The sequence below is a fragment of the Loxodonta africana genome, chromosome 4, assembly GCF_030014295.1.
Source record: "Loxodonta africana isolate mLoxAfr1 chromosome 4, mLoxAfr1.hap2, whole genome shotgun sequence".
NCBI lineage: Eukaryota > Metazoa > Chordata > Mammalia > Proboscidea > Elephantidae > Loxodonta > Loxodonta africana.
Genome location: NC_087345.1, coordinates 136,496,482 through 136,522,741, shown reverse-complemented (window position 1 = coordinate 136,522,741; position 26,260 = coordinate 136,496,482). Strand labels below are relative to the sequence as shown.

Sequence of the window (26,260 nt, the reverse complement as noted above, 5' to 3'; positions counted from 1 at the left end):
AACCTCCGGGCTCCAAGCTTGCTCGGGCAGGAACCCTTTCTCTTGCTGACTCTCAAGGAGGGCCCCGCACGCACCTGCAGCGCGCCAATCACAAGGCCGCGCGCCGGGGCGCAAGCGCCACAGGCCTGGGCGGGGCCTTACCTTCTACAAGTCTCCGCTAGTCCTCCGACCTTCCATTTCCCTGATTGGCCTACCGGTGATGACGTCAGAGGCCGCCTCAGCCTATGGTGGCGAAACCGGCCGGCAGGTCGGGGTTGGCGGAAGTCGTGTAGGCAAAGTGATCCCGCAGTGCAGAGAGACGGCGAGGTGCGCGGGTGACTGGGATCGGACGGCCAACCGTAGCTATCACTTCGCCGCCCGAGAAGATGACCCGCTTCGCTCTGACCGTTGTCCGACAGTGAGTATTGCTGTTGCATGCTGCCCTTCTCTCTTTCTTCTCATCGGGTGTGTTCTGGGGTGGGTGAAAAAAAAGGGAGCACTAAACTACCACCCCTTCTCTTCAGCGGTTGCTCAGCCCGTGGAGGGATGACTTGGACTGAGCTGTTTTCTAGGCGCTTTCGCAAGTGTTACTTCATTTCGGCCCCTCCCCGAAGATTCCCGGAGAGAGGAACCAAAAAAGAAGGCCAGTCTTTTATCATTGTCAGTCCCGTGTTAACAGCTGAGAGTGAGGTCTAGAGGAGCAAATGATCAAGGTTCCCAGCCGGCTGGTGGCAGAGCTAAAATCGAAGAAAGGACTCCTCTCTGTGCACCATTTTTTCTCCCCAGCAGATTCCAAAGAGTTTGTAGAATAGTTCGTCCATGGCTGATACTTTGATGCTGGCTGTATTGCACTTTCTCTTCTTTCTCAGCTGGCCCCTTCGCTTGCCAGGGTAAATCAGCCCCACGTGTTTATATGTGAGCTTTATTTCCTTCCTCCAGAGATTACGGTTCTGAGAGAGGAGATAAGGCCTCTGCCTTCTTGACAGCGGACCGCATTTCCCCTAGCAAATATTTTTATCATCACTACAGATTATATGCAGCTAAATGCTGAGATGTCTTTATGCTTCTTGTTCTTTCCTTCTGAACACTTATTTGCCAGGTATTAATGGTAAGTGAAACTCGCAGTAGTTAAGAGCACAGATATTTGAAGCAAGAGAAATCCCTCTTCCGGCTAGGCTGTCTGTATCTGGGCCTCAGTTAACCGACTTAATCTCTAAGCTCGGTTTCCTGATCCAGAAAACGGAGATTATGACAGTACCCACCTTCCTGTGTTCCTATGAGAATCAAATGAGAAAAGGTAAAATGGATAGCAAAATGGAGGGAGATAAATATATCGGAGGATCCTGGTGACATAGTGGTTAAGTGCTGCTAACCAAAAGGTGGGCAGTTCGAATCCACCAGGCGCTCCTTGGAAACTCTATGGGGCAGGTCTACTCTGTCCTATAGGGTCGCTGTGAGACGGAATTGACTTGATGGCAGTGGGTTTTTTTTTTTTTATTAACACATGGAGGCCCTGGGAGACATAAACGCTTAACGGTTAAGCATTTGACTACTAACACACAGGTCGGAGGTTCAAGTCCACCCAGAGGCACCTGGGAAGAAAGACCTGGTGATCTACTTCTGAAAAATCAACCATTGAACCAACTGTATGGAGCCATGAGGAGCCCTGGTGGTGCAGTGGTTAAGCCCTTGGCTGCTAACCGAAAGGTTTGCAGTTAGAACTCATCAGCCTTTCCATGGGAGAAAGATGTGGCAGATTGCTTTCATAAAGATTTACAGCCTTGAAAACTGTATGGGGTACTTCTACGTTGCACTATAGGGTCGCTGTGAGTGGGAATCAAATCCATGACAGTGGGTTATGGAGCAGTGAGTCAGAACCAACTCTCTTGTTTTGTTTGTTTGTTTCTATAAGGACAGCTCTAATAAAAATGGAGTTAGTTCTCAAATATGCATGTATAGTTTTATCGGACCAGCATTTTTGAGTAGCTGCTGTGTGCAAGTGGACTGGGTTACACAGATAAATAAGGTACCATTTCTGCCTTCACAGAGCTCACAAGGAACACTAATATGGTTTAACCATGTCAACTGACTTTAGCTGCTGTCTTTTCTCTCCTGTTCTCCCTTTATACGAAGATAATCTTGGCAATCATCTCAAGTTATCTTTTTAGGATTTTAATGCCAAACTGGAAATTTTGTTCCTCCTTACCTCTTCTTTACCCTTTCCCATTTTATAGAAAGCTTTGGGAGGTTTCTTAACCTATTTAAGGTCGTAAGGAGTAGGATAGGGGCTAGGGTCCTGGTCCCTTTCTTCCAGTGTTAGAGAACTTTCTGGATGCCTTGACCCAGCTAGCACAGTGTCTGACTATTGAAGCTCAGAAGTTGTAAGAAATCTAGGTTAAAGCACTCCTGGAAAAAATAAGGTAATCTCAGTATAGATCCTTAATAGACAGTAGTTATATGCAGGGACAGATTACCCAATTAGCAGGGTAAGCATATGCTTGTGGCATCAACAAAACAGGAACCAGTTGTCCAAAGCAGACAGGACACAAGGAAAAGTGAGTGCCACAGTGGAAGGGAACTGGCAGGGCACTAAATAAAACTGATTACCAGCTCCAGTGAGTGAGAATGTGATGGCTGGAAATAAAGTTCACACAGGGTCACAGGGTGCACACAACCAAATGAGGCCCCTATCACTTCACATCCGTCTCCTATGGTCTCCTCCTGTAGGCAAGGACAGATTATAGTAACAGATAACAGGCCTCTGATCCATTTTGGAAACTAAGTTCACTGATTCATTTTCTTTGTTGTAGAATTTGTAGAAAATGTGGTAGGTAGTAAAAATCTCAGTACCCTCAGAACTGGATTTATAGTCCAGTTCACCTCATTCTGCTAAAACAGCATATACTACTTTTGCGTTTAATCATTAATATTATAGTTGCATTTGAAAGAATTTGCATCATGTATAGCTAAGACAAACACACATACATGTATACATATAACTCACATATCCTGTTCAAATGCATGAGTAAGCAGAGGAGGGGGCGCCACAGATTATCAGTGTTTTAGGGCTCACCCATGCCTGGATCTGTCCCTAGTTATATGAAATGAATTTTATCCCCTCCCTGCATCTTAATAAGGTCTGGATTGTGGAGGTCCTCATAGGAATCAATTAAAAAATAAGCCTTAGTAAGTTATGAATATGGGCCAGGCACCGATCTAGTTAAATTCTGATAACAATCCACTGAGATAAAGACTGATAACCTCAATCTGCAGCTGAGGAAACAGACTCAGAGAGGTCACGTAACTGGCTTAAAGCCAAACAGCAAGTTGGGGAGGCAGGATTTGAATCAAAGCTACCTGAATCTAAATTCATGTTCTTAGCCACTGTATTCTTCTGCCTCTGTAAAAATGGCGTGATGGGGGCCCCTGACCTCCTCTGACTTCAGCAGGGGAAGGGGAGAGAATCAGCATCAGTCCAAGGCAGATTCCTATGAAGCAGAGGTTAGACTTACCTTCTCTCTCCAACCTTTTTAACTAACTCTGACACCAGCTATCCTTCCCAGGGCACTCCTCTGCTGGGTTTGCTAATTCGTTGCAGTGGCCGCACAGAACACACAGACAATACTTAGGATGATAAGGTTTATTAGGGAGGTAAGAGGTTACAATTCAGGATTGGGAATGACCCAGGATACAGTTCTTTGGTCAGGATAGTCTCTTCTCAGCCATGCCCGCAGGCAGGTCTCTCTCTGGTCCTTGGCCTGGCCTCTGCCCTGCTTGGACAAGTGTTACAAAGCTCTGCCAATTGGTGCTCAGGGCCACCGCACTCCACCAGTAAGCCTCAGTCCAGAGGGGCTCAGCTCTCTTGCTCTGTGGGTTGGCAAGCCTAGCTCTGCTGCCTAGTGCCCAGAGGTACCCCGACTCTGCCAGGAAGCCCCCTGCTTGAAGGCACTCAGTTTCCACCATGTGTCTTGTTCTTTGGACCAGGAAGCCTACCACTCTCACACCTGTCTCGTAGTTCTGCTGCTGCTGTTCCTCTGCCACTGCGTCAGTCCATCTTGCACTGTCTTCAGTGTTACAGCTCTCTCTTTCTCTGTGTCTTTGGGCTAGGAGGTTTTCAGTGCAGAGATACCAGGTCCAAAGGACGTGCTCCACTCCTGGCTCTTCTTTCTTGGTGGTAGTGAGGTCCCCTCTGCTCTGGGATGGGTCTCTTTTTAAGCCTAGCAGGATGGCAAAACTAACCAATCCCCTCAGTAGAGTTCCATATACCTTATTTGCGTGGTTCTACCTCCACAAGAGTGCCATTCAGATTATTGGCATTATCAGCAAACTGTCCAGTCTGCTCTGTGAGCCAGGAGTACCTTATTTGCATAGTCCCACTGGTTTTGTAGGAGTCACAAGACCATGGCGAGAAAGGCCATCTAAAAGTAAATTAATTGCACTGCAGCCACCTATTTTATTGTGTTAGAACCTAGTATTTGTAGAGACTTGAATATCCCCAACCATTTTAGGGGTTACTTTTTATTTCTTCTAATATGAATCTGAAAGGTGGTAAGAGGGTAGTTTGTTTTGTTCTGTTTTTTATGTGGGAAAGTGAAGTGAAATTCTTGAAACAATTGACTGGGCTTTGTTTAGCTGCCTTTCCCCAAGCTTCAGGGTTCTCAAGGCGATTCTTTCAGGAAAAGAAGCTCTTTCAGATTTGATTAATAATTACCATAATTAAATATAGTAACTTACAGGAAATAGCAGGATTGGATAACTTAGCATAATATTGGGAGTAGGCACTTGAAATTTCTATTACCTAATTCTTTATAACTCTAAGATAGTCAGATGCTTTGAAAATAATGGCTTGATCATTATTTTTAAGAGTCAAATAATTTTATTGAACAATGCCTCTTCAGATACTGTAGGAAAACATATTAGAAGCAATTTCTTTAAGTTTAGTCAAATCCTTTATGAACCTTGTGGTTATTGTATTCTGTCCTGATGCTGCTATAACAGAAATACCACACGTGGATGGCTTTAATGAACAGAAATTTATTTTCTCACAGTTAGGGGACTAATAAGTCCGAATTCAGGGCACTGAATCTAGTGGAAGGCTCTTTCTGTAGGCTCTGGGAGAAGGCCCTTGTCTCTTCAGCTTCTGCCCCTCAGTTCATGTGGCGTAACATCTGTCTTCCTACATCTATGTTTCCTTGCTTCTGTGCCTAACCTGCTGTTATATCTCAGCAGTGATTGGCCTAAAACACACCCAACCCTGGTGTGGTAATCATTAACATAACAAAGAGAAACTATTCCCAAATGAGATCTTATCCACAGGTAAAGGGTTAGTACTCCAGCACATATTTTGGGGGACACAATCCATTCCATAACATTCTACTTTTTGGCCCTTTCCCAGAATTCACATCCATAATCTCTTTGGCATACTAATGTGAATCATTTTGGGGAAAGAATGTCCAAGATTTCAAACTTCAGCTCTATTATTACTAAACTGTGACTTCTCATGATCTTATTAGTATGGCATTGTTGAAAAATCCAATATGTATATGTGTGTTTGTAATATATATATGTATAGGAATTACCATCAACTGTACAACACAATGAAGGCCCTACCGACCCGACCCATTACCGTCGAGTCAATTCTGACTCAAAGTGACCCTATAGGACAGAGTAGAACTGCCCCATAGGGTTTCCAAGGAGCACCTGGTAGATTCAAACTGCTGACCTTTTGGTTAGCAGCCATAGCTCTTAACCACTGCGACACCAGGGTTTCCTGAAGGCCCTCGTATTCCTTGAAATGTTATTTATAGATGTTTGCAATCAACTGCAAACTCATATATTTCACTTCCATTTTTAACCAGCTCTTAAAACTTTTAATATTGCTTAGAAACTAAATTTAGTTTACTTTTAGTGACTTAAAGGTAATGAATTAGTAAAGGTATTGATAAGAAGACTGGTTTCTTTTTTCTTATATTTACCTCTAGTGTCACTTCGTGTTGAATACTAATCATTGTTGGATCATCTGTAAGATATATGCAATTGTGTAACTGTGATTTTTTTTGGAATGGCATTGATCAATTGGAGAGAGCCTTTGTAACTAGGGCTAATCTATGTCTAAACACAAATATATGAGGAGTTGGGAATTTTACATGTTTTCTGGTTTGTTTAGAGTTTTTGTATCAATCATCTAGTGAAAGTATCTGTGTTACCGACCCTTGAAATCTATATTTTCACATGAATTAATTGGTGTAGAGGAATTAAGATTAAGCTGTATTCATGATTAAATATCAGGTAATAATATGAGGCTTAACATTTTCATGTAAACGAAATCATATCTATTTTGAAAACTTGCCCTAAATGTATGCATATTTCTTGTGATTTATCTCTCTTTTGTGGCAAACAGTATTGTCTGTTGAATTTAAATTCTTTCAAACGATATGATTGCAAAATTAAGTTTCTATATGATTTTCAAAGAAATGCCATAGAATATAAATCAGAACTAACAAAACATCTTTTAGATGAAGAACAGTGTGATAACCTACAAAATAAATGATGTCCATTTGTAGGACCTATAAATGGCTAGTCATAAGACACCTTCTTGGCGTAAGCATTTGGATTCTTACAGAGTCAGGTGTTCTGTTTCAGAGACGAATCACACTGCGGATTCTGAAAATGAGTGGTGTTACCCCGACACCTTCAAAATATATTCATTTGAGCTTTCAGCTCCCTCCACCTTCTTTGTGGCTATCACAAGCCAATTTTTGGTCAAGGGAAGTAGATTAATAGTAAAATTAATTTGGCTATCTACTTTCCTTTCCTCCTCCTCAAACAAATTTTATACAGTTTCTTTAAGGACTTACATAAACCTCTCAATAAAGCTGATAAAAGCTGTAAAACTAAATATTTGTGAAAGTTTTCATGAAAAAAATTCCGTTTCTGAATTCCTACTCTAATACTTAGAGAAAAGCGCTTTGAAGGCCAGAGTGCCCGATAGAAAGGTGAATGCCAACGGTTGTTAACAGCAGTTATGTTTGCAGCAATCTCTGTTGTTGACTTAATGCTAAATGGAATCCTTCATATCAGCCTTTTTTTTTTTTCTCTGAAAATCGTTAGATGGTAGACCGGTACCTTCACAAAACTATCAAATAGGATGATCTTTTTGATAGTATGATTTTTAATTTTCCTCTGAATCTTCTATCAAATCGACTATTGGGGATTAAGTTAAATGTCAAACTAATCTTTTCAGCAAGCTACAAAAAGTTATCATCTTGGCTGACTTTGTATGATTTATAAAGACGTAGATTTTTTGTGGTGGTTCTAACATGATATTCGGGGGAGCGTAACTATTAAATTTATCTTCACCCTTGATTTTAAATTTGTAAAATTAGCAAGAGAGTTGGTAATCCCTGTGTAAAATCCCTTTTGAAATCCCCGTATCAAAGTTGGTGTACTTGGGTGGTTGCATACAGTTAACGTGCTCACCTGCTAACTGAAGGGCTGGAGGTCAGAGTGCATCCAGAGGTGTCCTGGAAGAAAGGCCTGGCGACCTACTTCTGAGAGGTCACAGATGTCAGAAGCCCTGTGGCGCACGGTTCTACCGTAACACGCGTGGGGTTACCACGAGTCGGAGTCTACTCTGTGGTCGCTGGTTTTACTGGTACAGAAAAAGATTGTGAATACAAGGGGTAGTATAGGGGAATGTCTTTGGTTTTTGCTGGAAATTGGCTACAAAGTTACCATCTAAAGAGGATGGTACTTGTATTTTGATTCTTGGTCTCAGCAAGATAATGAGGCTGAGACAGAAAGTGAATCCAACGTATGGGAACCATTTTTTATATTGAACATGACGAAGCTTTCCCATATTTACATGACCAGGGTTCCCCATATTTGCCCTGGGTGCTGCTGCTTCACCTGTCTGGATGGTAGACGTTAATAACCTTTACACCTATATCATATGATTCCCAATGAATTTGGGAATATAAGAAATCTTTTATTAATGGCAACAATAACAATGATGGTGATGTCAAATCACTGGCACTGGTTGTAGCCAAGGGATAAATAGTTCTGTGTAATTTCATTTATGTAGCATACATTTTTTTTTTTTCAGGTAATAAATCCACACGCTTAAAAATCAGGACAACTCTCCCTGTCTTCCATCCCCCTCCCCATGTTGTTGTTGTTGTTAGGTGCCGTCCAGTCTGTTCCAACTGCCCGGTCCTGCGCCATTCCCGCATGAAACACTGCCCGGTCCTGCGCCATTCCCACAGTCGTTGTTATGCTTGAGCCCGTTGTTGCAGCCACTGTGTCAATCCACCTCGTTGAGGGTCTTCCACTTTTCCACTGACTTCTGTACTTTGCCAAGCATGATGTCCTTCTTCAGGGACTGATCCCTCCTGACAACATGTCCAAAGTATGTAGGACGCAGTCTCACCATCCTTGCTTCTAAGGAGCGTTCTGGTTGTACTTCTTCTGAGGCAGATTTGTTCGTTCTTTTGGCTGTCCATGGTATATTCAATATTCTTCACAAACACCACAATTCAAAGGTGTCCATTCTTCTTTGGTCTTCCTTTTTCACCTGGTAGGCTTATTAAAGCACAGGTTGCTGGGCCTCGACCTCTGACTTTCAGATTCAGTAGGTCTAAGGTGGAGCCCAGAATTTGTGTTTTGAACGAGTTCCCAAGTGATGCTGATGCTTTTGGTTTGGAGAACATACTTTGAGAACCACCACCCTGGAGGATCTGTTGCATGCTGTACAAAGATAATTCATAGTGGCTTAGCCCCAAACTGGAAGCAATTTAAATGTCTATCAACAATAGAACCATAAATAACTTGTGGAGTATTACACAGTAATGAGAATGCAAAGGGTACAGCCACACTCAGCAACATTGATGCATCTTGCAAACACTATTGAACAGAAGAGCAAGACACAGAAGACTATGTATAATAGAATCAACAACAGTTGAAACTAATCTCTACTATACAGTACATGGGTGGGAAAGCTATAAAGAAAGGCAAGGAAATGAGCATCCGAACCTCCAGTAGTGGATGCCCCTGGAGGTTGGGAGGACATTGGGGTGGGGAGAGCCTTCTAGGAGGCTGGTAGTGATCTGTTTCTTGGGTGGTGATTCTGTGGGTGTTGACTTTATAACTGTTATTTATTTTTTGCACCTAATTTCACAATTTTTAAAAAGATTAAAAAATATGTTGTTAAATAGTATTTATTTATTAAATCTCCAAACAGGAGCTCCGTTGTACTGTTTATACTGTAAGTGTGGGGCAGGGAAACCTGAAGCTAAATCTTGGTTGATTTTTCTGCCAGCTGTTAGCGCTGGTCCTTCTCAAACTCCGGCAGCCTGACCCTTAAACTTGGCTCACTTGTTTCCAAACCATTCCACAACTAACAATTGATAGGTACCTTTTTATGCCCAGTTTTTTGTTTTTTTTTCTAAAAATAATTTATCTTTTTTGTTGTTGAGAATATACACAGCAAGAACATACACCAGTTCAAGTTTTTACATGTACATTTCACTGGCATTGATTATATTCTTCCAGTTGTACAACCATTCTCACCTTCCTTTTCTGAGTTGTTCCTCTTTTATTAACATAAACTCACTTCCCCTAAGGTTCCTATCTGTAGAGTTGCTGTTGTCACTTAGATCCCACATTAAAGAAAACCAAAAAACCAAACCAGGTGCCCTTGAGTCGATTCTGACTCCTAGCGACCCTATAGGACAGAGGAGAACTGCCCCATAGAGTTTCCATGGAGCACCTGGTGGATTGGGATTTGAACTGCTGATCTTTTGTTTAGCAGCCGTAGCTCTTAACCACAATGCCACCAGGGTTTCAAAATCCCGTGTAGGTAGTTCTTAAAAGAGCACGATGGTTAAGGCAGAGATTATTTACTAGTTAAGCTAAACTATTGTTTGGTTTTTAAGAAGAGTTCAGGGAATATTTTTGTTTAAGGTTTAAAGATTATTTTAGAGCAACAGCTTCCATGGCTCCAGAAAGTCTGGATTCCATAAGAATTAGAATCCTGTTCTGCATTTTCTTCCTTTTGATCACAATTCTTCTATAGCGTCTTTGATCAGAACGTTCAGTAATGGTAGCTGGGCACCATCGAGTTCTTCTGGTCTTGTGGCGGCAAAGGAGGCAGTTGTGCATGGATTATGCCCAAATTCTGTATTTATCAGAAGAACCCCATGAAGCTTTATTACTTCTGTTTTACATACTCTGGAGTGTGAGACTCAGAAGTGACTCAGTAATACTAAATGACTAGTCTAAAGCTATGCAGCTAATGATTTGGACGATTACTTTTATTATAGGCCCGCACTGTTCTCAGTCTTGTCCCTGTACCATCCCCTAATTTTTTCCTTCCTCCACCTGCCCCAGTTATGTCCCTACAAAGTTTCCAGTCTTTTTTATCTTTTGCTTGCTTCAAGATTTTTTAAAATTTAATTTGGCTTGTTTTAATTTGCTTATTTAAAAACAATTACACATTATATTTTAGAGCAGGTTTAGGTTTACAGAAAAATTGTACAGAAAGTATTGAGAGTTGATGAACTGACATTGATACTTCATTATTATGTAACTGAAGTCCACAGTTTACATTAAGGTTCACATAAGGTTCACTCTTTGTATCATGTGGAAACTCTGGTGGCATAGTGGTTGAGTGCTATGGCTGCTAACCAAGAGGTCGGCAGTTTCAATCTGCCAAGCACTCCTTGGAAACTATGGGGCAGTTCTGCTTTGTCCTGTAGGTCACTATGAGTCGGAATCGACTCCATGGCAGTGAGTTTTTTTTTTTCTTTTTCGTTGTTATCATACAGTTCTTTGTTTTTTTGTTTAAATAGGCTAGAGTTTTTAGAGCAGTTTTTAGTTTGTAGAAGAATTGTGCAAAGAGTCCAGAGAGTTCCTGCATTCCTTCTGTCCCCCTGCTCACAATTTTCCTATTATTAACATCTCGTATTCCTGTGTGTGGTGCGATGATGGATCACTTTTGTGTGGCCTTTCTTGTCATGGTCCTGTAATTCCCACCCAGGCAGTTGAGTGGGACCCTGCAGATAGGGTAATTGTGGCCCACCAAGGGGACTGGTCAGTTTTGCTGTCCTGCTGGGCTTGAAATGAGCCATCCCAGAGGTGCAAAAGGGAAGATCCCACCATCACCAAGGAAGGAGTGCCAAGAGTGGAGTGTGTCCTTCGGACCCAGGATCTTTGCTCTTGGAACCAGGAGAGAGAGAGAAAGCTGTAACACTGAAGATGACGAGAAGCAGTAGCAGAGAAGGGGCTGCAGGAGATGGTGTGGTGGGCTTCCTGGCCCACAGAGCGAGAAAGCAGAGTGTCTTTGGGCAGGAGGCTTGCTGGTAGAGTTGGGTGCCCCCGGGCAGTTGGTGGAGCTGGGTTTGCCAACCGATGGAGCTAGAGCTGAGTGCCTTCAGGCTGAGGCTTACTGGCAGAGTAGGGTTCTTCAGGGCACTTATCTGCAGAACTAAAAGAGCTTTGTAACACTTGCCTGGGCAAGGCAGAGGCGAAAAAAAGCTGTCCTGATGGAAGAACATTCCTTAACCTGTTGCTTCCCTAATAAACCCTGTAATTGTGAGTATTGTCTCTGAGTTCTGTGTGGCCATTGCAATGAATTACCGAATTCAACAGGGAAGTAGATATCGTTGTGGGAGGGATGGTTAGTGTCAGAACCGGTGAAGATGACAGAGAGAGGAGACATGTCTGACCTCCACCTCATAGCAGTCAGCCTTGAGCTGTTGATCTTGGTTCTTCTTCCCCCTTGTGAAGTTTGAAGAGGAGGTCAGCCACCACCCCCGTACCATTTTTACACTGTGGTATGCGGTTGTTACAATCGATGAACTAACATTGATACCTTATTAATTAAAGTCCATAGTTCACATTAGGGTTCATTCTTTGTGTTGTGCAGCCCTGTGGGTTTTGATAAGTGCTTATTGCCATGTGTCCACCATTGTAGTATCATACAGACTGTCCTAAAAACCCCTTGTGTTCCATCTATTTGTGGTTCCTTCTTCACCTAGACCCCTGGCAACTGCTGATCTTTTTACTGCCTCTGTAGTTTAGCTTTTTTGAAAATGCCATGTAGTTGGAATCCTGCAGTGTATAGCTTTTTTTGACAGGCTTCTTTCGTTTAGCAGTACAGATAGTCCCCAGCTTACGACAGGGCTCTCTTCCCACAATTGTAGCAAGTTGGTTCTGATGAAAGTCAAATACCTCTTTTTTTGTTTGTTTGTTTTCATTATTATTGCCTTTTATTTTTAGTATCTTTATAAACTGATCTTTATTTGTCTTTTGGGGGTTGGCATGAGAATGAAAACATCAGCAAATTACATGCTGCAACATTGTATGTAGTACATATTACTAACTATAAGATGTTATGTAGTATATATTACTAATGATACGATGTTCCAAAAAAAAAAAAAAGACGGACAAAACTGCAATTCATCGTAACTCAAATACGTCGTAAGTCAGGGCCTACGTGTATACATTTAAAATTTCTCTGTGTCTTTTTGTAGCTTGAGATCTCATTTCTTTTTATTGCTGAGTAATATTCCACTGTATGGATGTACCACAGTTTATCTCCACACTATTGAAGGATAGCTTCCAGTTTTTGACAATTATGAATAAAGCTGCCGTATTTGTGTGCAAGTGTTTGTGTGGACATAAGTTTTCACCTCATTTGGGTAAATGCCTAGGAGTGTGATTGCTGGGATTGTGTGGTAAGCTTGTGTTGGTCTCTGTAAGACACTCAGGCTGCCTTCCAAAGCGGCTGGACCAGCTGCATTCCCACCAGCAGGAATGACAGCTTCTGCTGCCCCACATCCTCCTCAACATTTGATGTTGTCAGTGTTTTGGACTGGTGGGTTTTTTATTCAATTTTTTTTTTTTTGGTTGTTTTTTTTAATTCTTAAAAGTGTAGTACCTAAAGGTCAGTTCTTCAGCATGGTCTGCAGGTTGTTTTTCAGTACTACAAAACATAACAAGAAGATCTAGGAACTCGGGAAAGACAGGGGACGCCTCAGATCGGTGCACTTTTATGGGATTTTCTACTTGCAGTTGACTTGAGTGATTAATGATCAATACATTTTACTTTTGGGCAGTTTGAAATTCTTAGATCATCAATTACATACCACCACCAGGTGCCCTCCAGTTGATTCTGCCTCAGTGACCTGATGTGTGTCAGTAGAACTGTGCTTTGTAGGGTTTTCTTTCTCTTTTTTTTTTTTTTATTGTGGTGAAAATAGACATAACAAAACGTACGCCAGCTCCACGATTTCTGCACCTACAATTCAGTGACATTGATGACATTCTTCAGGTTGTGCAGCTGTTCTTGCTGTACTTCTCCATATGATTCCACCACCATTAACATAAACTCAGTGCCCCCTCCTCCATAGGGTTTTTAATGGCTGGCTTTTGGGAAGCAGATCGCCAGACCATTCTCCTGAGGTGCTTCTGGGTGGGCTTGAAGCTCAGCTTTTCGGTTTGTAGCCAAGCACGTTAGTCATTTCACCACCCAGGGACTCCTCACGTTCAGAGTAGAAAACTGAATATTAGTTTAGAATAAATTGTGTTTTTATAGATTATAAAACATGTTACAAGGTTCATAAGATACCTTTATGAATATCATTGACCTTCATTATTTTATTATCTTAGTAATAATGTTGCTGATTTTTTTTTCTCATCTCAAAATAACATAATTTGATAATCGAGGTTTTTTTTTTCCTTCTGTTTTAGTGGAGAAACCAGATTTAACAAGGAGAAAATAGTTCAAGGTTGGTATGACCCTGTTATTTTAGCTTTTCCTTCTAATGATATTGTGATATGTGAGTTAATTCTATATGGTGGGGTAGGCAGACTGGGCAGACTGTTATGAATTGGAATTACAGAATTAAAGCATCATAATAATAGAAATATGATCAGAACAATCGGTAACCAAGGAGACTAAATTGCTTAAGTGAACTATATGAAAAAAAAAAACAGTTCTCCAAATTGTGAGTAGCTTCAAAGTGGCCCAATCAGCTGACTAAGGAGCTATATTGGGTCTAGGTAGGTGTCTTAAAATATAACTGCCTGGGTTTAAAATAATTTCATATTTGGAAGCATGAAGTTTACTGGCTGGTGGTAATGGTATTTTTCTACTAAGATAGTTGTTTTAATTTTACTAGTAACAAAGAAGAGGTTTAAAAAAGACAGCTATTCTCACCTGTATTTATTACTTTATTCTGAACAGTTTTTTTCCTCCTCGTTCTGTTAACTTGGGCTCAGATCTTGAGCTCCCTGTGACCCAGCTAGTCTGGCTTTTTAAGACTGTCATGGGTGAACTTTCAGATAGACACACTATTTCTGTACTGCGATTATAAAAGCATCTAGAGTTTTTGTTGTTGTTAGGAATTTCTGAGGTTTGCAGAAAGTAATTTTCCCAGTGTGCATAACTCCCTCTTCTGGAAATGAGCCTGATAATTAAATGAACCTTTGTTTTCAGATGTCACGTGCCCCACCCAAATTATCCTTTGAACCTTAGTCTTTTAACCACCTTGTTGTTAGGTGCTATGGAGTAAAACTCTACTCATAAGGAGTCCATGTGACTATAATCTTTATTGAAGCAGATCGCCAGGTCTTTTCTCCCATGGAGCTGCTGGGTGGGTTCTAACTGCCAACCTTTTGGTTAGCAGCCAAGTGCCCAACCAGTGTACCACCAGGGCTCCTTTGTTGTTCCTTAGTGCTGCTTATTTGTCTTAGAAGCTGAAAATGGAATGTGAATAAATTTTTTTGTGTGTGCATCTGCACTCATTTTTAGGTTGATTTTGTAGCACCTTAAGGTTTTTTTTTTTTTTTTTAAAGCGTTCTTTGGGGCTGAGTTTTTTTCTAAGTAACTATTTTTTGTTGTATTCCAACTTTTTGATTGTGATAGAATGCGTGTCATGAACAATTTGCTGTTTTAACCAGCCTTGTAAGTATACAGTTAGCTGTACGCACTGTGCTGTACGGCTGGCGGCACTGACCGGCAGGTCTGATATGAGTGATCACCTAAGTATCCAGCACCAAGTGTTCTCAGGTTCCACTGGGACTTCTTTGACATGTGAGTTATTTCAAACTATTTTTTAAATTTCTGAATGATTGGCTTTTTGTTTTTATTCTTTTTCTTTTGTGATTGACTTACAGTTTATTTGCTTTCTGTCCCAACAATATGGTTTATTTGAGAATACTTTGAAATTTATCAGCATGGTCAGGTTTTATAAATGTTCCACCGGGTGTCTGAGAAAAATTGTATTCTCTAATTGATTTTGTTGTTCAAATCTTCTGTGCTTTACTAAGTTTGTAAATGTACTAATTCGTCAGAATAACCTAAATATCAATTTATGAGTTAGTTGTGTTGGATCTCCCACTGTGGTGGCAAATTTATCGATTAGTACCTGGATTCTATCAATTTTTGCTTTCTGTATTCTGCTTTTATACAGTTAGTGGTTATTGTATTAGATACGTACATGTTTAAAATTGTTACATCTGTGTAGTGAATTGAATCATAGATTATTTATAGTGATCATCACAATCCCTATTTGGGCTTTTTTATCATAAAGCCATGCTTTTCTGATAGTCGTATATGTACGCCAGCCGATTTGGGGATGGCATTTGCCTGCTATGTATTTTTCCACCCCTTTCCTTTCAACAATTCTGTGTACCCAGGTTTTCAGTGTTATCTCATAAACAGTATGTAGCTAGTTTTTCTTTTGTAAAAACCCAATCTGTCTTTTATCTGGGAAGACTAGTCTGTTTACTTTTATTCTGGTTACTGGTATGTTTGGACTTGTTTTCTTTGGGGTCCTTTTCTCCCTCTTTTTCTAGCCTTTTTCTTCTGAAGTGCTTGCTTTCATTATTTGTTTCCTTTTTAAATCCCCTCTCCTCTTCCCTACTGGTTTTAAATGCTGCAGCAATTCCGTTATTTTAATGATTTCCTTTGAAATTTTACTACTCATCCCAAATAATGTATAGAGTAATATTTCCTCTCTGAATAATGCAAAGAACTTATGTTACTCCTGTCTAGTATCTCAATTCTATCTTTTTCTAACCACACGAAGCAGACATCTTGTCATCATTTGTTATTTAGATAATATTTGTTGAGATTTATAAGTATATTTACCCATTTCTTTGCTAATCACTGCTTTTGTGTTCTTCTTTCCTGAAGTACATTTTTGGAAAGTTCCTCCAATGTAGATGGGTTGATGGCAAAGATAGTTCCACTCAGTACACTATTTTAGACTGACAGCTGTCTCAGCACTTGGAAGATATTATTCTACTAATTTTTTTTTTTTAATCCTCCATTATTCCTGTTAAGAAATTTTTTGTCAGCTAATTGGTGTTCCATGATAGATAATCTGCCTTTTCTCTGTAGCTGCTTTGAAAGTCTTCTCTTTGGTTTGGTATTCTACAGTTTCCCTCAATACGTCTAGGAAGAATGTCTGTCTTTCTCTATTTTCCATTTATCCTCCTTGTACGTTGTGCTTCCTTCTTCTATAGATTTATGTTTCCTCAATTGTAGAAAATTCTCAGCTATTATCGCTCCCTTTTTTAAAAAAAGTAATTTGTCTTATTTTTGTTGTTGAGAGTAGACAGAGCAAAACATACACCAAGTCAACAATTTCTGCACTTACAACTCAGTGACATTGATTACATTCTTTGAGTTGTGCAACTGTTCTTACCCGTTGTTTATCCCACATTAACAAACTCACTGTCCCCTAAGTTTCTTATCTAACCTTTCAAGTTGCTTTTGTCAATTTGATCCCATATGCGTAGATCTTAAAACAATGTTCATCAACCTTTATCTGTTCATACTCCCTCTCCTCCACTTTCTCTGTTCTCCTTCTGGAGTCCCAGTTAGATGCACATTAGAAATCCTTACTCTCTCATTTATATCTCTAATATATCTTAAATGTGTTCCATCACCTTGTATCTGTGCTTCATTCTCGCAATATATTCAGCTCTGTTTTGAGTCCAAAAGGCTTCTTTTTAATTTAGACAAATCTCTTTATCCACTGAGAGAGTTTTTTTTTTTTCCCTCAGTAATTCTGTTTTTCATTATTAAAAGATCTGTTTGGTTCTTTTAAAAGCTGCCTGGTCACTTTTGATGTTCTCCTGTTGCTTTCTTATTTTTGTGATTCTGTCTTTTCTATTTATTTGTATTTGTTTTATGTTCTATATTTGCTGATTTTGCTCTCTGAAGTCTTAATGGGTCTAAATCTGTTACTTGTTGTTTCTGCAGACTTTCATTCATGGTGGATTATTTTCTTGTGTGTTTAGCCTTTGAGTGAACTACTATTTGCTCTAAATTGGTAAAAAAAGAAAGAAAAAAACTGGTTAGCCTTTATTAAGGATGATACGCTTTGAGGAGGATTTGCGTTTGATTTCACCACGGACATGATTCAACATTAGTCTTCTCGTGGGTTCCCACGCATGCAGGAATACTAGGTTCAGTTCTCTCACCATACTGTCCTGTGCAGTGTACCTCGCTCACTCTCCACCTCCCAGTCCCCCCAGCTGACAGTGCTCATGTCATGGCAACTTGTAACTTCTTCAACTTCTGTCTTGTGTGTTACCATTCAGGTTTCAGCTCAGGGTTTTGGTTGCTTTCCTCCATTTGCACCATTTAGTTCTTTTGTAGTGGAATGGCTTTTTAGAGTGTCTTATCAGCCTTTCTCCTGGAAATAGAGGCTCCAAAGTGTTTTAGAAATGATGAAAGAGAGAAGCAAAGCAACACAATTACAATACTGAACAGTTGGGCAGTGGAGATAAAGAGGAATAAACTCACAATGATCCTACCACCCCTTTAAAACCTGAGTTGGGAACATAAACTCAGAATCAGAATTAATAAGATACAGTAATAGGGAAAAGCCTAAGATAGTTCTACTCACATCATCATCTAACTTTCATTAGGGAAACCATCTTTTGGAAAACATTTGAATACCTGTGTGTCTAAGTTTCTTAGTGCTACTGTAACGGAAGTACAAGTGGGTGTCTTCAACAAACAGAAATTTATTTTCTCACAGTTTAGGAGGCTAGAATTCTGAATTCAGGACACGGGCTCTAGGGGAAGGCTCTCTGTCCACTCTGGAGAAGAACCCTATCTCAGCTTCTCTAGACCCTGCTTTCCTGGGTTCCTTGGCGATTTACACATGGCATCTATCAAACACCCCACCCCTCTCTGTACTTGCTTGTCTCTGTGTCTCATCTGCTCCTTACATCATTCAGAAGTGATTAGATTTAGGACACGTACACTGGTATGACCCATTAACATAACAAAAAAAACCCCTATTTTCAAATGGGATTACATCCTCGGGTATCCAAACCCCAAACCCATTGCCCTCAAGTTGATTCCAACTCATAGTGTCACTGTGAGACAAAGTAGAACTGCCCCATAGGGTTTCTAAGGCTGTAATCTTTATGGAAGCAGACTGCCACATATTTCTCCCATGGACTGGCTGATGGGTTCAAACCGCTGACCTTTTGGTTGCAGCCAAGCGCTTTAACCACTGTACAACCAGGGCTACTTTCCACAGGTATAGGGGCTAAAATTCCAACACATATTTTGGTGGTGGTGGGGGGCACAATTTAATCTATAACACTGAGCCTTTATGGGTATAGGTTCGTTTTACTTGCTATCAGTTCTCTGAAAAATTATGTGAAAAGCTACCCAAGGAAATCTGCTAAAACACTGATAATGCAACTAATATTCTTTTACATGCAATTTAATTTGTATTCCTTATATATATATAGTTTGAATGTTGTCGTTCCTTCTCTTACTACCACAGGACAAGGATTCGATGAGCCTCTTTCAGAAACTGGGTTTAAACAGGCAGCAGCTGCTGGCCTATTCCTCAATAACGTGAAGTTTACGCATATTTTCTCCAGTGACCTCACGAGGACAAAGCAGGTATGTGTAGAGTCAAGGTGAAGCCTGACGGGTCAGAAGTCTGCACAATTGTGTAACCTTGGAAAATCTGCCACCAGAGACTGTAGGGAATTAAATCACACGGAGACACCGTCGCCCCATACCTTCCTCCCACACAGCATGTATTTCTCTTTGTTTCACTTTTTTTACTTTGTTTTGGTAATTTTCAAATTAGAGTAGCTTTGGAAAAATGTCTAACAAGCCTACAAACAAGGTGTCCTGGAGGAGAACCAGCAGAAACAATAGATGGGCATATTTAACCCAAAGAAACATCAGATATTGGAATTACCAGATACAGTAAAAAAAAAAACAGTTACGTTAAGATATAAAAGAAATAAAAGACAAGTTTGAAAGATCTCAAGGGAACAGAATGTTATAAAAATGACCCTAGAGTTTAAAAAAAAAAAAAAGGACCAAATCAACTTCTAAAGGTATAAAATATGTTGAAATTAAAAATTCAACGGATGGAGACTTTTGCAACCAACCATGAGGGAATAACAGGGTTGAGAATTAGCCTCCCCCATAAACAACTAGAAAACAGGACAAAAGATAGGAAACAAGTGTTTTCATACATTGAACTTCAGGCAGCATGGGACCATGTCCCTGAATGAAGAGAAACAAACAAGGTGAGCACTAAGGTTGTCCTAGTTTTTTGACTGAAACAATTTCCAGAGTATGGAAAACACATTGCCGTCAAGTCGATTCTGACTCATAGCAACTCTGTAAGACAGAGTAGAACTGCCTCATACGGTTTCCAAGGAGTGGCTGATGGATTCGAACTGTTGATCTTTTGGTTAGTAGCCAAATGCTTAACCACTGTACCACCAGGCCCCTCCAGAGTATGGAGGAAGAATCTAAATAGAGCCCAGTGGTCTCAGTGAGTTGAGGAGACAGAGCTTGGTATTTGGGAAAGCCAGCATTGCTGAAATTTGTGGGACAGAATACCGGAAGAGGGAGCTACACAGAGAAGGAGTGTCAGAATCGTGCATAGGGGGTCCCCTTGATTATTTGAAATATTAATTTGCATGTACATAGCGTGAAATGGCATGAAGCCAGGCCAAAGGACAACTTCTGGGGAGAGAACCGTTACTGAGGAGCTGTAAGCTGACAATTCCTGGAGTCTCACAGGTCTGGGAATCAAATATTTGTGTTCCCACGAGCCAAAGTAGAGAGATTTCTACCAGTACATTCAGTGTACAGTAAGGACTCCAGAGGTATCACACCTTAGTAATGAGGCTAAAATAGCCTTAAGGAAGGCTTGTCTAGACCTGTCCTCAAAAAGGTGACAAACAAACCTCAAAAAGTTCAAATGAATCTGCAAGTACTTTGGCCTTTTGGTCAGAATGATGATGACTTTTATGAGAAATGAAAGAGCTGTGTTTTGATTTTCAGACCATGCATGGGATTTTGGAGAAAAGTACATTTTGCAAAGATATGACAGTCAAGTATGATTCAAGACTTCGAGAAAGGGTAAGCAATTTATTTACAGATTGCTGTTTGTGATAAATTGTCAATAAGCCACCTCATGGCTCAAGATTAAATGCATTCCAGCTAGGGATTTGGAACCAGTGAACCTGTGTTAGGAATTTACTCTTTGACAGTCATTGTTAAACACCCTCATATATAGTGCCTTATGACTTAATTATTAATATCATGTGAGATACATACTATAGAAGCAAGATATACTGGTGAGAACTTAACACAGTACAGAGAGTTCGAAGTAAAAGTGAAGCGTTCCTTCCTCACCTCCCGATCCTGCTCCCCCGGCTTAAGCATGAATAGCTTTTCTTGTGTCCATTTTGTCCGTTTTACGTACCAGAAATGAATCTTCCTGAAGCTGTGATTGAGCTAAAACCATGCAGCAGTTGCGTATCTGGGATTTGAACCCAACTCTTGTCCTAGAATTGCATTTTTATTTTACCCTGTAGTGCTGACCTCTGAGCTGGTACGTGTCCCAGCTGGCCAACTCTGATCTCTTCTATATTGTCATTAGTTGCTGTTGAGTCAGCTCTCGGTAGGCTTTCCAAGGCTGTGACCTTTCAGAATCAGATCACCAGACCTGTCTTCCTAGGCAGCTCTGGGTGGGTTTGACCTGCCAACCTTTCAACTAGTAGTCGAGCGCTTAACTGTGTGTGCCACACAGCGACTCATAACTTCTCCTATCGCCTGGTGGAAATGGAAGAAATGTAGAGCTTCAGCATCAGTGCTGCTTGGAAAGGCTCACTCTTTGCCCAAGAACCAGTGCTAAAATGTTGCTACACAAAAATGTTCTCAGCTCCGTGGAACGCTGAATGGGACCTTTTATCACATAATAGGAGAAGACGTTTTCCTTGGGCTCGGCCATCTTTTCTTACGCTGTGCTCTCTTTGATGGCAGTTTCATCCTCTCCCTTGACTTAATTTACTGGGCTGGTGATTTCCAAATACAGTAAAACCTGCCAAACAGGAAGCTGTGTAAGGCGGAAACCTGTCAGAGAAGGTAAACTCAAATATTTTCCACTGATAGAAACTGATAGAAAAAATGGTAAAATAGCACCTTGTCAAAAGTGGAAAAGTGGCGAGACCTGGAAAAACAAGGCATTTGTATTGTGTCGCATTCCAGCTCTCAGAGGTTTCACTGTATATATTTTTAACTTAGATCTCTTACCTGAGCTTCACTGTCACATGTCAGACTGCCCACCGTTAGTTTGCCCCATAGCTACTGCCAACTCAGTGGAACTCACTATCTTGTCTCTGACCTCCTCCTCCCTCACCCATTTACTCAAACCATCCATTCATGACTCTTATTGTGTCTCACCGGGCACATCTTCTCACCATCTTGTCAGTTCTCTCTCAGTAGTTCTTGAATCCATTGATTTCTCTCCAAGCCCACTGCTGCCTTTCTGTTTTAGGCCAGTGTCGTCTCTCACCTAGGTTACGTACTATAACAGGGATCCTCCTCTTTTCTGTTGAGCATGCTCTCTTCCAACCTTATTTCCACATTGCAGTCAGAGTCATCATTTGAAAATTAGATTGCTACGCTTCTGTGTAAAACAGTTCACTAGTTGTCTTTTCCTTCAAGAGGTTGTCCAGACTCTTAACCTGGCTGTGTGATCCACTTGATACTCAGCCTGCCTCCTCCATCTTGCCCTCGGCCCCTGTGCTCCAGCCTTAAAAGCAATAGCGAGCACTTACAGGGTGGTCAGCACATGCCGGCACTGCCATGCAGTGCAGGCTTATTCCACTTCACAAGAACCCGACGAGGAGATGCACAAGCCAAGGCGCGCAGAGATTTAAGTCCACATCCAGGGTGACCAAGCAAGTAATGGCAGAGCGGAGATTGGAGTCGAGATATCGGGCCCTGGAGCCCATGCTCTGGACCACTGATAGTAGACCTCCTATGCGTCTTCTCTGAGTTGCCCAAACACCCTTTGCTCTCTCCTCACTGAGCTTGTGAGTCTGTCGTCCAGTCTCCTTGGAATACTTGCTCCCCAGACCTGACCAACTTCGACTTGCCTTTCAGGCCTTGGCCTTCTGTGATTCCCCAAGTCCCAAATAGACCTCTCTCCTGTGCTTCTGTGTCTTGTGTCTCCTTCCATCACAGCACTCTTTTCACTCTTGCTCATTGGTTAGTCCCCGACCCCTGTTGTCTCAGTGCAAGTGGGGAGCTCTGTGTGACTCTCCCCCCCTTCACCCCTGCAGCCCCATCACCTAACGTGTATTTCAAAGTAGCATTCAGAATATTTGTTATAGTAAATGAATGTTTTCGTTCTTGTGAAAACAAAGCCAGTGATGGTTTTTAATGTCCCTCTTTGTAATGAGGTCGCTCCAGATATATATGAGGACAGAAGAGTTTGGACTTGAGGGTCAGGGAGGTGACTGGCTTTATAGCACAATGTGCATATGTTCTTATTAAAATGTCCATATATTCTTATTGAAAACTGCCCTATAAGGCTGCTGTGAGTTAGAAGAAACTTGATGGCACACAGCAATAAGAACTACTGATGGGCATATAGGTTGTAACTTTTTTTTTTCCACTGATATATGAATAATGTTAAAATAAACATTTGTACTTAGTTCTTTGTATACTTATATAATAAACTCCTAGAAATGGAATTGCTGAGTGGGTGCTTTTTAAGGCTTTTATACATACTGCTAAACTGCCTTCCAGAAATGTGCCAATGTATACTCCCATGTGTCATCTGCAGGGAAGTTTGTTTTCTCACACCAACACTAGGCAGTAGTCTTTTTGATCTTCCAGCTTAATAATTTAAAAATGGTACCATTTTAATTTTCACATTACTGATTCCTATGAGCTAGAAGATTTCCCCAGGTTTCTTGGCCATTTGTATTCCTTTTGTGATTTGTGTGTCCTTTGTTAGGGCAACATCTCAATGAATCTAGAAAGCTCATGAACTTTGAAGTTGCACAGAAGTGGATTTGAATTTTGAATTTCCTTATTATTGGCCATGAGAATACAGGCTAGTTGCTTAACCTGTCTGAAATTCAACCTCCTCATTTAGAAATATGGAGCTGCAAATACCTGTTTCATTGAGCTGTTATGAGGATCAAATGAGATACGTGTGGATGTAGCGTGGCTGGTGCCTTGCAGGAATGTTAGTCTCTAGCCCTGGAGTCTATGTGTATCCCTGTATTCATCCAGTAAAGCCCCACCTTCTACTTAAGTTAGCTTGAATGAGTTGTTCCATATAGCTCACTGTGACATAGTGTACAACTGAAAATTTCAGTTGCTCTTTCTAGGGTGCGAGGCCCTGTACTCAGTATATTCCCACTGTCAGTTCAGAGGAGTTATAATAAAGTAAGTGGGAGGAAACGAAGCTTTGTTCCAAATTGCCATAAACATGTGCTTAGTTTGCAAATTCATTTGAGGCAATTGAATCATTGCAGAAATACGGAGTTGCAGAAGGCAAGGCACTTGCTGAGCTGAGGGCATTGGCCAAAGCAGCTGGGGAAGAAATTCCCACATTCACACCACCCGGAGGAGAGACGTTAGACCAGGTATGTAGCATGGGTACAAGTTGCCATGTGGATAAATTTGCCAGTATCATAAAATAGCTGAAATTGACTCATTTTATCAATTAGATATTTCTAAATTTTAACTGAGCAGTTTGACAGTTGCTTGGTTCGTAAAACAGCTCTGCATGATATGATATATATTGATATGATCACTTAATGACTGTATTATGCCGGTACACAGGTATGGCATAGTTTTTTGACCCTAGCTTGTTCACTCTAAGCAGACAGTCATTACTGATAATGGGTTTAAGGAAACGTTGTTATTAGATGGTTGTTACCATCAAGTTGACTCCAACTCGTGGCTTCCCCATGTGTTTCAGAGTAGAACTATGCTCCATAGCGTTTCCGGTGGGTGATTTTTCAGGAGTACCAGGCGCCTCTGGGTGGACTCACACCTTTCTGTTAGCAGCTGAGCATATTAACCATTGCATATGAAGCAATAACTCTAACTGTAAGTAGTGGTAGCCCTAGGCTGTAATCTTTATGGAAGCAGACTGCCACGTCTTCCTCCCCCGGAGCGGCTGGTGGGTTTGAACCCACTGGTTAGCAGCTGAGTGGGGCAGCTCTACTCTGTCCTGTAGGGTTGCTGTGAGTTGGAATCAACTCGAAGGCAGTGGGTTTAGTAGTAGGAAAATAAGTATGGTGCTGTTCAAGGGGAGAGATAGGTGAAATTATTCAAGAGATGAAATTTTTCAGGCCTCTACTGCCTCTTCAGCTCTGTTAATGACATCACTGTGACTGCACTTCTTTGGCGTGTTCTGCTTTAGAATTGCATTCTTGGTGCTTTCCCCCATTCTTTGTTTTCATAATTTTCTTGTGAAGACTTTATATTACTTTATTAAGAGGAAGATTATTTTTATTCTAACTGAGCTGAAGTGCCAGATGAAGTTTTCTGGTTAGCCGTATTTTGTAAGTTTCCGGAGACTTGTAGATGTCCCTAACTATACTGTGAGTGCTTTGAAGCCAGGGATCAGGAATTGTATCTCATTCATCCTTGTCCCCAGTCAACTCCCATAGTCCCGAACTTATGGTTGGCATTTATTGGTGTGTCTTTGGAACCACTGAAGGAGTGAGTAGAAAGATAGGCAGAGGTTCATCAGCTTATGTAGTACTTACATGGGCATATTAGATAAAATCAGATTAGTTATGTTTTACATTTATGATTTAAGGCCATCATTAATGTCACTCTGTCTGAGAACTTTCACTTTTTATTTCTCTCCTTGTAGGTGAAAATGCGTGGAAAAGACTTTTTTGAATTTCTCTGTCAACTGATCCTGAAAGAAGCAGATCAAAAACAACAGTTTTCCCAAGGAGCACCAGGCCACTGTCTGGAAACTTCTCTGGCAGAAATATTTCCTTTAGGAAAAAACTGTGGATCTGAATTTAATTCAGATGGTGGTACCCCAGGATTGGTAGCCAGTGTCTTAGTTGTGAGCCACGGAGCTTATATGAAAAGCCTGTTTGGTTATTTTCTGACTGACCTTAACTGTTCTCTACCAGCAACTCTGAGCAAATCCGAACTTATGTCAGTCAGCCCCAATACAGGGATCAGCCTCTTTATCATAAACTTTGAGGAAGGAAAAGAAGTGAAACCAACAATTCAGTGTGTTTGCATGAACCTACAGGATCATCTAAATGGAATGACGGAAACCCGCTAAGTTTAAATCTACATCAGCATCTAACAGCTTCAAGGCTCTGAGACAGTGTCTTTGGATTTATTTCCACCCTCTCCTAGTGCTGATTTGCAAACGGTTAAAAAGCTTTCTATTATAGCAAATTATAAAGTTCAAATGGAACCATAGCTACATAAAACACTAATGGAAAACCATTTAGAATTGACTTCTTTTCTCTGAGTACACTTGGCATTTTCCAGAATAATTTTACCACCCTGCTAAGTTACATCTCTGCATTGTAAATGGTTGAAGGAACTCACCTTTGCAAGATGGGAGATTAATAACTATGTCTGAAAAGTCTAGCCTATTGTATTGGCTCTTGGTAAGATACTGTATATTTTTATTATCTGCTCCAGTGCTTGGAAGAAGGAACTGTTTACTCTGTAATTTCTTCTTCATACTTATAGTGACAATATGTTATATGTTAAAAATTCTGTCCTTTAAATAAAAAATTCTTACCATCATAAAAAAATGTAAAATGAAATGACACTGAAATATTTTATGTAGAAATCAACTTGGGAATTTTTTTGTTCTAGAAGGATTGAAATGTGGATGAATGCAGATTATGATTGCAGAATGGTCTGGCAAGGAACAGAAATTAAGGCATCATTTGATTAAAAAAAGTAAAGACGGAA

The 26,260-nt window shown here is 40.7% G+C and overlaps 1 protein-coding gene across 1 annotated transcript; it reads left to right on the top strand.

Moving 5' to 3' along the window:
- The first annotated feature begins 259 nt into the window (after positions 1–259).
- Positions 260–26,260, top strand: TIGAR (TP53 induced glycolysis regulatory phosphatase). Its single transcript, XM_003410628.4, has 6 exons — positions 260–397; positions 13,729–13,766; positions 18,798–18,919; positions 20,330–20,407; positions 23,824–23,934; positions 25,179–26,260. Exons 1-6 carry the CDS (start codon positions 366–368, stop codon positions 25,608–25,610), a joined length of 813 nt encoding a protein of 270 aa, XP_003410676.1. The 5' UTR covers positions 260–365; the 3' UTR covers positions 25,611–26,260.

What these genes read in the sequence shown, in the direction of transcription:
- TIGAR (XM_003410628.4), top strand. Translation starts at nt 366, where the DNA reads ATGACCCGCTTCGCTCTGACCGTTGTCCGACA. An exon ending in CAAGGAGAAAATAGTTCAAG is followed by an intron (nt 13,767 to 18,797) that starts GTTGGTATGACC and finishes TTACTACCACAG; the next exon opens with GACAAGGATTCGATGAGCCT. An exon ending in ACCTCACGAGGACAAAGCAG is followed by an intron (nt 18,920 to 20,329) that starts GTATGTGTAGAG and finishes TTTGATTTTCAG; the next exon opens with ACCATGCATGGGATTTTGGA.